The sequence below is a fragment of the Chamaea fasciata genome, unplaced genomic scaffold (genome assembly GCF_029207755.1).
Source record: "Chamaea fasciata isolate MVZ Bird 193981 ecotype frontalis unplaced genomic scaffold, bChaFas1.0.hap1 SCAF_7, whole genome shotgun sequence".
NCBI lineage: Eukaryota > Metazoa > Chordata > Aves > Passeriformes > Sylviidae > Chamaea > Chamaea fasciata.
In genome coordinates, this window is record NW_027094092.1 from 56,370,507 (window position 1) to 56,386,121 (window position 15,615).

The 15,615-nt window shown below is 36.6% G+C and overlaps 1 protein-coding gene across 3 annotated transcripts in view; it reads left to right on the top strand.

Moving 5' to 3' along the window:
• Window positions 1-14,918, top strand: part of PPP2R5E (protein phosphatase 2 regulatory subunit B'epsilon) — a 72,407-nt gene extending 57,489 nt beyond the window's left edge. For 2 of the 3 annotated variants that reach the window (XM_066189000.1, XM_066189001.1), the window contains exons 6-14: window positions 2,991-3,121; window positions 3,207-3,266; window positions 3,896-4,004; window positions 4,978-5,031; window positions 5,132-5,182; window positions 6,017-6,136; window positions 7,206-7,333; window positions 9,143-9,244; window positions 11,865-14,918. In XM_066189000.1, coding sequence (XP_066045097.1) covers window positions 2,991-3,121; window positions 3,207-3,266; window positions 3,896-4,004; window positions 4,978-5,031; window positions 5,132-5,182; window positions 6,017-6,136; window positions 7,206-7,333; window positions 9,143-9,244; window positions 11,865-11,964 — 855 coding nt within the window. In that variant the 3' untranslated portion in view covers window positions 11,965-14,918. The remainder of the gene's footprint in view (window positions 1-2,990; window positions 3,122-3,206; window positions 3,267-3,895; window positions 4,005-4,977; window positions 5,032-5,131; window positions 5,183-6,016; window positions 6,137-7,205; window positions 7,334-9,142; window positions 9,245-11,864) is intronic. The other variant, XM_066189002.1, reaches the window with a different exon arrangement.
• The last annotated feature ends 697 nt before the right edge of the window (window positions 14,919-15,615 follow it).

Consider the following 15,615-nt stretch of genomic DNA (forward strand, 5'->3'; position numbering starts at 1 on the left):
ACCTGGTGGAGATAAAAGAATATGCATGATAAATCATCCCTGACAGGTTTTTCCAGGCTGGTTTTAGTTTGATTAGATAGAGCAGGATTGCAATAGGATGAATACATGTGCTCTCCTTCAAAATCTAATAAAAATCATTCTCAGATGCTCCTGTTCTGTGCTGCTGAACTTGGTCATGACTGGCAACATCCCACTCGCACCCTTTTAAGACATTCATAACTGTCAGTTTGGCACAGGAGAATGGGTCTAAACCAAGGATTGTAATTTTTTTTCTTAAATCCTGCTAGTTTTCATTAAATCTGCTAGATGGAAAAATAGTATCTACTGAAAGAGGGCAATATGAGATTTTAAAACCTTTGTATCAGAAAACAATTAAGAGGTCAAAGGAGTTCTAAGGATTCCTATGTTCTTGCCATGTGGTTTGGTGATGCACATTTTTATATTGTTGTGCACAATGTGTCAATTAAAATTTCACATTTTTTTATTAGAAGTTCTATTCAGCCATATATATATATATATATATATATATTTGTGTGTATATATATATACACACAAGCAAGTAGATACATTTCCACACGTGTAAATACTTTGTGGTGAACTGTAGGAACTGGGGTATCCTTCTGCTTCCTATTGTGTTTGTTGTGTGTCAGGAGTAACTCCTGAGTATCTGCTACTGAGATCCCTTACACAGGAAGGAAATTTGAGACTTAAGAGCATTAAGCGTTTTGGTGTCTTGTGACACTGACAACATAAGTGGGACATTTGGGGTATTTGGAGTCAGCTTTTTCTCAAAATTATTTTTTCAATTTTTTTTTTTAATTTTAATGAATGTTTTCTTGGCAGTAAGGATGCCTGTATGCAAAAAAATATATTAAAAAGTTACAGGTTTTTTTAATGGACTTTTCTCAAACTTTTTGCTTGTTTACTTGCTTTTTGCCTTTTTTTTTCTTTTTTTTTTTTTTTTAAGTATAGCTGTGTTTCTGGCTTTCAGCTGTATGTTTTAATAGAATACTGTATTTATCAGTGTAGCTGTTCATTTCTAGAGCCTGCTTATGTACAGTTTGAAATGGTTGGCAGTGGTTGCTAAGAGACATACTATTCAAATATATCCACAAGTCTCTGTGTTATGTAGGTTGCTATTTTGGAAAATTAATTTCCCTTTTCTATGTATGTTTAGAGTAGTCAACATAAATTATGGAAGTCTTGCAGCTTGTCCATAAAAATAAGACTTTATTGTTGAAACCTGATAACAAATTGGACATAGCAAAATAATTGCCTCATTTATTTAATTTTTTTAAAAATGGGAGACTGGGTCTTAGTTTTGCAGTGTTTCCAGAAAGGATCTGCATAAGAGAACTGGAAATAAAAATACTTTTCAATCCAGTAAGAAGATGAAAAACATAAATGCTTCCAGCTGTTTGCTGTCTTAGGCTGAAATGTGCTATTTGGGGAAGGATGAGGTGACTATTTATTTATTTAAATCTAGAACTAATTGAACAAAGCAGTGTGTTTATAACCTCTGGAGGGCAGCTGACAAACCTCATACTTCCCTCATGAAATTCCCATCACAGATTCTTACTGCAAGGAAAATACAGTGAGGTCTCATTGCAAGCTGCAGAAGTGTTTAAAACAATGAGGAAGAATGTGTGCATCAGTCCTAGACCTGGATGTTAGAAGGCAAAATCGCAGACAGCCTAACAGCTTGTAATCATATTTTTTCCTATCTTTTTTCACCTCCTCAAAGTTGTGTAGCAGTTTAACAGAGATCAGGTGTAGCAAGCATACACTGACATATCTACTTGTAATAGGTATTTATAATTTATCTGTTTGTGAATCTAAGATAATTTTGTTTTCTGCCACTCCTGTAATGATTTTCTGACAACATCTTACCCATTTTTAAGACCTGTTTGACAAATTGTCTTTATTTCTCTTGCAAGACAGGTACTGGTTGACAGGTACTTTCTTTTTCATGCAAGACAGATACTGGTTGCTTATGCTTACTAAAAATTACCTGAAATTCCCTGTTTTCTGCACATTTGTGGCAGTTGGTTGTGCTTTTTGCTTTTAAGTAAAGTTTACCTCTGAATTTATTCTAAACATCCGCCCAAATAGCCAATATTGTGATGTCACCAAAAAATGAAGAAGGGGGCTAAGGGAAAGCTCATACTTTTGTAGCAGAGGATTGAAGGGGAGCAAAAACAAAGATCTGCGGGTGATATTCCTGCTGCTCATTTCATGCAGCTGCAGGTGTCAGTGTTTGGGATATATTTCGTACAATACTAGACACTAAACACCTTTTCCCCTTGACGGAGTCTCACATAATCATTTTGCTGTTTATTTAAGAGCTACTTAGTAAATTTTGGAGTTTTCTGTTGTTGAGGGTTTTTTTTTTTCTTTGTTCATTGTTTTGTTTTGGTTTTTTAATTGGCATTGATAATGAAAGCACCGTTTTGTTCAAAGTGAAGGATTTATTGTCTCTGATGCTTTGGATTTGTGGCAATTGGTGGAGATCTTGTAACAGCAGATCCAGTGCTGGCATGGACCTTCCTGTTGAGTCTTTGCGCAGCGTGAAGGCCATGCAATCACTAGGAAGGCTTAAGAGCTCATCATATAAATTACAGGCAATTAGAAAAATGTGACCTTGACACAATGTTGTGAGAACAAAGTATTAGAGCAATGAGGATCTTCTGGTTCTGCAGAGTCAGGGAATGGTGGGTGGTAAAAGGCAAACTGTCTAATCATATTTATTTCTGGGGAGAAGGAAGGCAGCATTTTGGAGCTAGTTAATCACAAATTTATTATTCTGAGTTTTGTGATGATGTACTGAGGTTCCAGCAGATTTTTGAAATACTGGATATCTACTCCTTGGGTACCAGGGATGTCACATTCTTTCATTCATGTGTTTTCATGAATTCAGTTTCATACAGAAGTCTGTGTGTCCTGCTTGTCAAACGTCTCCTGTTTCAGTTCTCTTTTTCCTTTAAACACAGCTGTTGGAGCTGTTTGACAGCGAAGACCCTCGAGAACGAGACTACCTAAAAACAGTCTTGCACAGAATTTATGGCAAGTTCCTGGGTCTTAGAGCATTTATCCGAAAACAGATTAATAATATTTTTCTACGGTAAGTTGTGGAAGAAGATGCTTTTTTGCTTATGAACCCTTTAGGAAACTGATATATCGCTTATATTTAACTTTTCTTTTTTTAGATTTGTTTATGAAACTGAACACTTCAATGGCGTAGCTGAACTGTTGGAAATTTTAGGAAGGTAAATGAGTCGTCTTTTATTATCTAACTCAGACTTCCCATGGGGACATGTCAGGATAGTGTCAGATTCGGAAAAAGTATTATGATAATCCCTGATTCTGAAAACAGATGTGAGCACATGCTCATCTTTAAGCCCATGTGCAAATCTCTGTCGCGTCTTTGCCAAGAATATATAACTACACGCAGGTTACAGCCAAAGTGTTGGATTGATTTTATGTGTATGAGTCCATTAAATACTGCACACTTCATCCTTACCTGCTGGAGGATTATTTTCTTCTGAGCACACTTAGAGTGAATGTTTGGAGTGAATCTAATTTTGGTAGGTTAATTACTTACAAGACCACCTTGCTTACATAAATTTACAGACCCACATAGACAAGGTCTTATCTGTTTGGCAACAGGTTTGTGCAGCTGTTGATGTGATTATTCCTAATGGGGGCTGGATTGCTACCTAGATATGTAGTGCTCTGTTAATATAAAGCAGGACCAAAGTCAGCACCTGTTTACAAGTGCTATTTGTAAACTGGTGCTGACTGCTAAATATATTTTAATCCAGAAAGTGCTTGTTCAGACCTCAGTATTGCTCTCTGTGATGATGACACTAACAAATATTTCTTTTCTAATTTCCAGTATTATCAATGGTTTTGCTTTACCTCTCAAGGCAGAGCATAAACAGTTTCTGGTGAAGGTGCTGATCCCTTTACACACTGTCAGGAGTTTATCACTCTTCCATGCACAGGTAGAAATTATGAAAATATTTTCTGTTCAGTAAAAATTACATGTATATATTTTAAGGTTGCTTTGTAAATTTAATTACAGGCACATAAAAAGTGGGGGGAAATTCTAAATGTGGAAAAAAAATACAATGGGTTTTTTCCAAATTATTTCAGTATCCTTTGTATGATAAATATCTAGCTTCTGTTCTGATTAGATAATTAAAAGCATAAAATACATCTGTAATATTTTAGAAATTTTATTTAGTAGTTAAGCTCACTCTCTAGGTTTTCCTTTCTGCTCTGTTCTCATTCTCACAAGTTTGCCTTTCCCGTTCTCTCTCCCAAGAGGATGTTTGGGTTTCCTGAGTCTTGTGCTGTCAAGGCTCTTCTTCACCCTGGCAACCTTCTGAATACTAATACCCACGTTTTTACATTTAATATTCTCCCTCACAGATTCCTTAATACTGCATTTATGCTCTCATACATCTTTTTATACCTCTAGCTTACATGATGTAATTTTCCCTCTGATAACTGCTTCCTGTAGCTTTTCTGTCTGATTTTCGGATAGAGCAGTATTTCTTATGGTGATAAAGCTCTGCTTTCTAAGTGTGTTTTAGCTGTGTCGACTCATCTTGCAAGAATTCTCATGACTTTGTTGTATAAAATTAGTAAAAAGACACCTTTTAAGAGAGTGGCAGAAGCTTCAAAACTTTGCTTGGATGACTGTATTTAGAATTCCGAGTTATTCTGATTTTTATTTTATGTGCTTCTTTGTCACTCTTATTGTTCTTGTGAAGTGTCCTCTTCTTTCTTGAAAACTGAACTTTGAATGAATTTGCACAGTTCAAACTGTGCATCTCAGTGTAAAATTGGATGTAGTTTGAGAGAGCTGAGCAGCATCTTGCCTTAAATGTCTTTTTAAAAAAAGTTGGGGTTTTGTAGTTTCTTTGTAGAAAGGTTCTAATTTTGTTTTTGTAAATTCTTACCTCTTCACAGCTGGCGTATTGCATAGTACAGTTTCTGGAGAAGGACCCCTCACTCACAGAACCAGTAAATATTTCTTTCATACTTTTTTTTTTTTCCCACTATGAATGGTTTACCGTGTAGAGGGAAAAGTAAATAATCTGACTTCTTTTTCCTTCTAATTCAGGTCATTAGAGGTTTAATGAAATTCTGGCCAAAAACCTGCAGTCAGAAAGAGGTAAGTGGTATGTTAGTTTACCAAAAAAAAAAGTTATTTTGCTCTAAAACATAATAAGCAGGAAATCTTTAAATAACTTGTGGTTGACAGCACATGCTGTGGTGAATCCTGGTATTCTTACTTGTATTTGATGATTTTTCAGTACTTTAATTCTAGTTTTTGAACCGTTTTGACTGTGAGAAGTTTGACAACTGTGGTTTCTATTCACAAAATAAGTCCTGGTACTTCTGCAGAGAATTTTTTAGAAAGGAGAAAATAAATATAGTTGAGGATAGGTTGGAAAACTCTGTTATATTCGGAATTGTTTATGTATAAAGGCAGTATTTTTCCAGTGAGGATGAAAGATACTTTATGTGGTGTTTACCTACTAAACACGTAAAAGATGCAGTTAAACATGTGCATTTTTGTTTCAGATGCAAATCAGAGTTTCCCAAGTGAGGTTTTGTGAAACAGCAATACTGTTGTTTTGAATATTGCTCTCAAAAATGAGGTAAAATTAGGAGAATCTCCTTGGTTAATAAAGTTTAAGCCTTGGTTGTTCAGATCTTTATATGAGACGAGGTTTTTAGCATGGATGTATGTACTGGTGCAATTCTGAATTTCATTTGAAATACTTGAAATGCAGCACTTGAAGGAGAAACTTGTCCTTGTTTTAAGGGACTGAGTCCAAAAGCTGGCAACAGTAGAAGTGATGACATTTTTTGAGAGAGGGTCTCACTGAGCTATTGAGGTTTCCATTTCTTCCTGAAGCAGTAGAATTTGAAGGTTACCAGCATTCTGCAGAACAAGATGGTTTGGAGGTTTTTTATTCAATGCTTTCTTTTTTGTCTTCAGGTCATGTTCCTAGGAGAGCTGGAGGAAATCTTGGATGTAATTGAACCATCCCAATTTGTGAAAATCCAGGAACCCTTGTTTAAACAAATTGCCAAGTGTGTCTCTAGCCCTCATTTTCAGGTCAGTGGTAGAGGTTATTGTTTGTATAGGAATGTATAGTCTCAGTTTCAAACATAACTCCCCACAAATGTAAACATTATTTTATGTTATGTTTTTAAATACTTGTCTTCTGTGGAAGAGGATATGTTGGGGTGGAAGGTTAGCTCTGAACTCTGTGAATAACTTGTTAAGAGGTGTTTTGGGTTAAAGCACAGAACTTGTCCTTCTGAGCCCCTCACAAATGCTTAACCTTTGTCCAAGCAGACTTTGAACCCCTCTCACTGTGGGTGACAGGTGATGGCCCTACAGACCATGGAGGATGGATTTGCTCCCTGCTTTTGGTGCAATGTTGTGCAGTTCTTGTTTTCTGGCTTGTTTCCTTCTAACCACGTAACCGGCTGTCTGGTTAGAGGTGACACAAACTGTAGCCTATTTTAATCACATTGTATAATGGGAGGAAGGGGAGTGAATGGGATGTAAATGGATATATGAAGAGGATATAGAGTTCATGGCCTGTAGTGTCTCCATATTAAGCCTGATGATCTGTCCTGGCACAAAGATAGATGTGAGTTTTCGGCTCTTCCTTGGACTACTTCTTTTTTTAAATCATAATTCAGACCAGCATCTTCCTTCTGTCCTTGGTACCTTCCCCACACTTACGATTTCTCCTCTCTTATGCAGCTCAGCTACTGGGCCTTTACGTGTATCCTTTCTCTGGTATCCCAGCACTGCTGGGTTTTTTCCAACTGCACTTTTCCTGATTTTGAGGGAAAGGGTGATGGGAGGTCTCTCTCTCTGCTCTTCCTTCCCCTCCTCAGCTGCAGCACTGATACTGTCTGCACCCAGTCTTCAGTGAGCAATAACACATTGCTCAGGAAATAGCGAGTGGGTGCTGTGAGATCAGAGTTACAGGATAGAAACCTAATTCCATTAATGCATGTTATGCTGCTGATTTGAACTGAATTCCAAAACTAATGACTCCTGTTAGCTCATCTTCGTGGAGTTTCTCTGTGATTTGTTTTTCCTTCAGAAAATCACAAAATTACAGGTATCTGAATTCCTGTTAATATTTTATTTCTTTGACTCGAAGGTGGCTGAAAGAGCGCTGTATTATTGGAATAATGAATACATCATGAGTTTGATAGAGGAGAACTCAAATGTTATACTTCCCATCATGTTTTCCAGCCTTTACAGGATTTCTAAAGAACACTGGAATCCGTAAGTTTGTGCATTTAGACTTTATCTTACCATTTGACATCCCACTGATAAACTTAGGGGATGTCCGCTGAGGAATATCTGAATGGGAGGGATGCAGATTGAAAGCTGCTCTGAGCAAGTGCAACTCTGTTAATGCTAGTATATATTAGTCTGCACTTGAGCTTGTCTCAGTGTTTTTAATTAACTGGTACGTGTACAAAAAATCACTACCTTGTGGGATAAAAATAGGCCATCTCACAAGTTGGAAAAAAGAAGAAATTAAATGTTACATTAATATCGAAGGAAAAATGCTGCTCATCAAGTGTTTCTCCTACACAGTTTTTTTTATAAATGGGTTGGCTCTTAAGCTTGATTGTAAATTGTCTAGAAGATTATCACTTGGCATTAATAAAGCTTTGTAGCTGTATCATCAACTGAAACCTCTGGGAGACTTTCGGTGTTGGCATTTTTTTAAAACATCGATGAAACATACAGACAGTGTATTCTTAGGTTGAGTTGTTTCTTTCTAAATTTATTTAAATGCAGCTGTTCTCTAGGACAATAATTGAGCAGTTACTTTATATTGATATTGTGGTAATTAGGCATTTTTATTTTAAATTGAATGACCTAGTAAAAAGTGTTTCTGTGAAAAATTCTATTACAGTTAGATGACATATATCCTGTATTTTAGTTGAAAAGTCTTTCTAAGTCATCATGATTAGCATTTAGTAAACCCACTATATTTAATGAGCTGTGCTATGTGCAGGTCTCAGTTCCTTTGACACCTTACTGTAAAATGTTTCATCTTTTCAAACATTGGTCTTTTTGTTCTGTACCTAGTCAAACTCTCAAGTTTGTGTGCTTACATGACAAATCTAATGCTGCTGGAAAGCCTCTGTAACTTAAGACTGGTCACAAAAGGACACTTTCCATGGCACAGTACCAGTCTCTAACCTTTTATATTATGCACTGGGATGCTTCTGGTAATGAGAATATTCCAGTATCCCAGTTCACAGAATTTTTATACCCATAGAAATTTTGTTACATCAGCCAGGTAAAGACACATCTAAATTAAAGGAGATATTTAAAGAATTTTTGTATTTAGAAGACAATTTTTCATGTAGGCAACAAAAATGAAAGTTTATTTAAAGAGATGAGAGAGACGGGGGAGTGTGGGAAATGGCACATAGTTTGTGTGCTTGTAAGGATTAGCTCCAAAGGTTCCTGGCACTTGTACTGTTGATTCACTGCCTCCTGGCTGTGGCTGAAGAGCTGCTTCTTAAGCAGCCCTGGGTCTGAATATGACAGCCAAAGTAGTGGATCAGGATCTGTGAAAGGGAAAATGAATACGAACTGTATGAGCACAAGGAAATCACTCTTCAAATACAGCTTTGTATTTTGCATAGATGCACTGAATATTCAGCTTCATAGAAGAGTCATAAGGAAATATGAATCACTTTCATTTTGTGTTTGAATTCTATTCCTTCTGCCAGCATTGATGATTTGAATCTCTGAAGTTGCATTCAGAATTGCTCCACAGCATGAGGGAAGAGACTGTAGTTACATGTAATAGCTTTCTGTTGTTGCCTTTTACCCTAGAGTTTTGGCCTGCTCCATTTCAGTAGTCAGCAGGGACATGAAAGCTGATTCTCACCTTTAAGTATGTAAATCAAAAGTAGTTTCACTGAAATTGAAGAATTTACATAACCATACTTGCAGGAACAGAATTGGTCACAGAAAGGCTGGGAAGAGAAGACACTTTTTATTTCACGTTTGATTTCACCTGAAGCTAATGGATTCCTTTCTTTCTTCTTTCTCCATGTTTCACAGGGCTATTGTGGCTTTAGTCTACAATGTGTTGAAGGCATTTATGGAAATGAACAGCACCATGTTTGACGAGCTGACAGCCACTTACAAGTCAGATCGTCAGCGGTAACTTTTTACAGCTTTTCTTTTGTCAGCTGTGCACACGGCCTGCAGTTTAGTTCTCCCCTTACACTCAGGTGCAATTGCATAATCTCAGACATAATAGACACTGCACCATTTTTGCCCTTGCCTGCTCATCAGGCTTCTCATTGCAGGATGTGAGATTGTGTGTGCAGGTCATTCTTTTAGCCTTTACTAAATACAGTATCCATTGCATGGCTTAGGAATCCACATTGCTCTTGCAATTCCTTTTTGACTCCGCTTTCCGAAACACTTAAGTGTGTCAAGATGTTCAATAATAAAAGGAAAACAAGAGTTTAAAGGTAACACTTCGCTTAAAGACTTTAAAAAAGAAGTTAAACAGAGGTTTGGAGACACACAAGGGAAACCCCAAAGATTTGATTCTCCAAACTGCTGTTTGTAGGCTGCATGTGGTCTTAAAGCAAAGAGACACCTCTCAGCCTTTTTATTTCTTATTCAGAGATCCTGCTGTATCTGAGTCTTTCAGCATGCAGGATCCATTCAATACACCACTCATAGAAGCATTAGTTCAACTCCAGTGGTGACTTGTCTTTCCTCCTATTTTCCCTAATCTTTATTTCTCCATTACAATGCAGAATCTCTTCTCATAAGTTTCACCTTATGCAAAGATTAGGTGAAAAAAATGAAGAAATTTCAAGAACTTTGAACAGTTTGCTACTTCATTTAAGTCATACCTTGGCTGTGACTCAGGGTTTCCTCAAGCAATGCAAAGGGCACTGCATGTCAGCAGAGGTTTTTAGGGCAGTCCCGCTGTGAAAGTCTCTTGGTTGTAGTTTTTTTTTTTGACTTGTGTGTCTGGAGTTACACTGACCTTTCATTTCACTTTGTTTTATAACCCCAAAAATCTGCACATAACAGGCTAGTTCATTAGTATGGTATTTTACTTTTAGAGACTTATTTAGAGATATATTTAAACTAAGAAGCCAGATGTTCTTGGTACGTATTGGTAAATAAGTGCCAATCTCTTAGTGCAGTTGAGACAGAACAATGTGGTTTCTTAGCAAAAAAGGCAAAGAATTTTAGGAGTGATCATCTAATCCAGCTGTTCCTGGAGGCACCTTGGTGATCTAAATCACTTTTTGTTGCACTTTGCCTCTTATGATGAGAAATTCTGTTCTGAACAGGATCGGACACTGGAGTGGTGTGTCCCATGTCTGGGTAATGGGGGAGGTTTAGTGGCTGAACTGCACAAATAATTTCTTTTGCACCTGCTGACATTGTATTTCTTACCAAGGCTGGTGCTAAGCATTTTGCCATTTTTATTTACTTCTTATAATTTTAAAATCTGAATGTATAAACCAGGGTTTTTACCTTAATGTTTTCAGAAAATCTTTGGCATCTTAATAAAATCACATTTCAAAAGGGTAGCTTTGATACCACTTAAAACTTGAGGAGAAATATGTTCAATATTAATGGCTGGGATAGGTCAAATAGGTAAGTTGGATGAGGTGATCATCCTCTAATAGACCTTTAGGTAAGCAGGCATGTATTTCCTAATGATTAGAAGATAAATATTGGTAAGTAGCCTGAAAATGTAAGGCTATTTCACTTATTCTTGTATTTAATTTTAAATACTTTCCAGTAACAATAGGCTCTTTTATTTTTGCCTTTTACTGTTCTTCAGGGATTTATCTGAAAGTTGTTTGTACTTTTTTATATGTGTAAAACCCTCTTGGGAAATCAAAATTCCCAACAAATGAGCCAAATGTTGGTATGTTGACTGAATCAAAGTGTGTAGGAATGTTTCTAATCCCTTGAAATACTTCTCAATACTTCTGTAATGTGACTGGCAGAGAATCTCTGTATCTGTCATTGTTAGATTTCCATTTCATCTAAACCTACAAGGTGATGTCATAGAACTTGAAAGCGTTTTGTGCCTTGCAGTCTCGAGGAGATTTTTTCACAGTAAGCTGTGGCAGAGACAGGAAATTTAGAAAGCAAACAATGCAGGTAAAGTAAATGTTAGGTTTGCTGTTTAATTTTCTCGAATCAGCCACTGAAGTCTGTTGTTAAAGCAAATACTACATAGATCTTGCAGGAATTTGGTGTGGAAAAAGAGTAACTCACTGAATAAAAGGCACATCTTGTAGGTTGAACTTTGCTTTGGTTGGTGCCTAAGCTATAGGGAAGCCAGCAGTCAATGTAAGTAAAAATAGTGATTCTAAAAGAATCAGAGAATGCTTTCTATCTAGAAAGCCACTGTGATTTATAAAGATATAAATAATCTTGAATAAATAAACATAGAAATAATTAAATAACTTGGTGCATAATGGAATTTTATAGTCTTGACAAATTAGTTCTGTAATAAAATTCCACTGCATTTTTTAATTCTTCATTGCAAATTGGTGTCTGTGAACACTGTCACTTTGCTCAGCTTGTGTTTTCATACTGCTTTGTTTAGTTAAATTTATGTAGGTAGCAAAGGAAAAAAAAGAAAAAAAATTAAAATCAAATATATGTTAGGAAAAATGCAGTTGTGTTCAAGAAAATTCATGCAACTACCTAATGTCAACTATATGTTTTTTAACATAAATATTATACAGTCTTCTCTCCTGCTAACTCTTTGTTTTATTTCATCTGTCAGTGAGAAGAAGAAAGAGAAAGAGCGTGAAGAACTGTGGAAAAAACTGGAGGATTTGGAATTAAAGAGAGGTCTTAGACGTGATGGAATAATTCCAACTTAACAAAAAAACAAAACAGCATTATTAACCTGTGGAGTCACACATTTATGTAGTAGAAGATGGAGCAACAGTTTTCTGTATTGTGCAACTTTACAGTAGATTTCACATTTGTTTCATTATTACAACAGCACTGTATATACCTGTCTCTAAGTAAAGGAAAAAAATAAGGACTTTAATCCAAAGTTTGGACAACAGATGGACTTCTCAGAACTTTGCAAACATAATCATTGTTTTAACCCTTCTTTAAAACCAGTCTTCAAAGATCTGTTGATGAAAATTGCAATGTCAGATTCCATTGTCAGGACCTGTTCCTTATTTATCGTTAGCAGAGAGTATAATACAACTTTCAAATGTGAACAATCTTTAAATTTAGCTTGTCTTTCTGCTAAACTGTTACGTGTATTTATAGTAAAAGAGAAAAAAGACTGTCACTTCCTTATGAGTTTGTGTAACATCCTCCTTCTCTGGATAACTTTACTGTAATTTGACTTCCTTTTCCTTTTGCACATCTTCATAAGTTGAATGTCCATTCAGATCAGGGCCATGAAAACCATTGGTCCTGAATAAAAGTTTTGTTTACTGGTGTGAGCATTTTTTTAGTACCAGGCTGTCTCTGGTGCTTCCTTAATTTGACCATTAGGAATTAAAAAACATGTAGGTGATGAACATAGTAGGAAAGGGAGCTTTGGATTCGTGCACCTATTTATTGCAAATCCAAATTAGTGTCCACAATCCTTGGAAAAAAATAAAAAGGGCAGTGGTAATACCCTGGACTTCAATATCTAACTGGTATTAGTGATACAGCATTGGGCACACGTACCAGGGTTTGTTTAGAAACACTTAATTGATGAATTATTACAGTATGTTCTTATTGGACCATTCAGAAAGAATAAAGACACATGCTAAACAACACAAGTGTGAAATTGATCTCCAGTGGTCATGGATCTAATTGGAAATTGAGTTGAGATAGCAGTTTGGACAGTTTGGAGTTGTTGCCTTACTTTTTAATATGTATTTATAAAGTGTTCCAGCAAAAGAGGATGTAGCCTCTAAGAAACATACTCTAGTGTTTTTGTGGTTCTAGTACTATTACTCATCACAGTACCAGCCCTGTGGTCTTAGCTGGAAAGGATTCTGGATTATACACTTCTGCATTCTCATCTGGATGCTCATTCCTAACTACTGTATTTGTTACCAAAAGTGGTTCTACAAATGCTACTGAAAAAAAAAATTCTGGAAATCCTAATGTTCTGAGTATTAATAATAAAGTTTAAAATGCTTTTATATCAAAGGTGCATTGTGACCAAATTGTTTAAAACAAAAGAGGAAAAAAAATACAAAAACAAAGAAGAGGGCTGTATTATAAGTATACATTATTGGCTATCTGCTTTGTATTTGAAAGTGGAATCTTACATCTTTGGTAGGTAAAATGCTGATAAGACTTATGTACAGTATATATTTAGCTAATGCAGTTGCATTATTCTATACCGGAAGGTATGTGTTTCAGGATTTTTCTCCAGGATGCTTTTGAACTGTTATAGACATATGACAACAGTGAATTGATAATCCTAAACCATCAATCCAGCAGTATTTGCAGTATAAAATTGAATTGGTGTTCATGAGTCTTTGTGATAGTTGCAAACATGAATTTATGACCTGTTGCCATTGATAGAAATACCATATAAATACAAGCTTGTATATTTTTCTTCCTACCATTTAAATATGCAGTAGAATTTGAAATTTTCTTCTTTTCAGGCATGGAAAAAAGGTAAAAAAGAATTCCCTCCCAGACTACTGACTGTTTCAGGATTATCAGGTCACAGTTGGTACTCCTAGGTCTGCACACACAAATGTTGTAAACTCAAGGTTTTGTAAGAACTTGACACTGTTAATTCTGGGAAAAAAAAAAAATCTAAACGTGGAACTAGTCATATGCAACACCAAACACGACATGATTTTATGGGATTATTATGAGCTTCTTTTAAGAACATTGACTGGGACGCAATGTAAATTAGGCAGTTACTGTCATAGTTGAAACATTTTATTTTAAAGTGCTGAAGCAAAGGTGCAAGCTGAAATACTGAAGATTAAATAAATTTATAACAAATCATGTCCCTTAGCCCATTGATTTTGACAGTCTTTTATTTCTGTTACCACAAAAAAACCCACAACCAACTTGCTAGTGTGATTTCTGTGTGAAATGATCATTTCACAGTACAAGAGGGTGGACTCAAACTCATGCTCAAAGACTATGTTCCATTGTGAAAAACTGAGAAAGAATGAAGGAATAAAACTTCCTGTTTTTCACCTGGTGGAGTAAAACACAACAATGTGAAATTAGAAAAAGCACCTTGTCCTGTACTTAGAGTTTAGGTGAGTGTTGTTTGTTCATAACTACTTTTGGTTTTGCCATGTCATTCTGCTATTGATCATACAAACCTGAGGAGAACCTGGTGGGTTGCAATATTCCGTGGCCTCTGCCGCGGGGACAGCGGGAAGTGTCTGACGTTTATAGATGATTTATCACTTCTGAGAAGGAATGTTCCTTTAAGGAGAAGGAGATGATGCGCTGTTGTTGTGAAGTCACTTGACTCTAAAGGCTGGGTGATGCACCTGAAGAAGCACCTGCTGCCAGCGCCATGTCCAGCCCCACAGGGCTCCCACTGGAGCTGCAGGAGGAGGAAGAGGAAGGCAGCCCGTGGGCCCAAGTGTGATCAGTGCCGTCATAAATTACACTTTTGTTTGCTTCTTGAGTTCCACCAACCACCTTTGTTTGTGTCAGTGTTGTTCTTGACTGCTCGTCCAGCAGGCGTTGGGTGGTCCTGCGTGTCCTGGGCCACATTGGTCTCAGGGGGAAGGGTTTTGAGCACTGTCTGCTCACAGGAAAGAGCTGCGAGGGCATTGGGTCATGGGGATGTAACAACTGTACAAGTAAAGTTCCTCTCATGCACTCTGAATTGACCACACGTTGCTTTCTTCATCTTGCACGTCTTCCTTACTGTTTACCTTTCGTTGCTTTTGAGTGTTTTTTGTCTCTCTTCCAAAGGTTGGAATGCTTTAAATAAAAGTATTCTAGTGCCATTGGAGCGTTCGCTAGCAGGGTTACAGTAAATTTAATCTTGGTTTTGTTAGCATAAGTAAAAGGGTTTAATTTATTTTTTTATCTGTTCTCATATGTGGAAAAATCGAGGGTGTTGGAGCCAAGAACTGCTTGAGTAAGAAATGCAGCAGCTGTACTTACATTATGCGTGCGTAAGTACAGCCTTAGGCTCTCTCACTCGATGGAAAAGAAAAGATATTAGGAGCTTTAAAAAGCTCTTTATTGTTTTGTAAGGAGTGGGAAAGATGAGATTCTTCCCCCTCCAAGTCAAACTGACATAACTTCTTTTTAGTTTTGTCTTTGAAAACAAAGATGCCCTTTTCTCTTAATTGTGTGACACCAGTATCCCAAAGCAGTTGCCCTTAAAGAAGACAAAGGTAATGATGCTCAAGGTTGAAGAATGTTTTTATTTACTTACAGCTTTTTAAATTTGGCTCATATGCTTCCCTTAGCAGCTCTGGAGTGAGCCATGAATTAGTTTTTCCTAGCTGGTATGTGCAGCAGATTTGATGTAGCCCAGTTTTCCATTTTGAACTTTATGAAACAGCATCTTG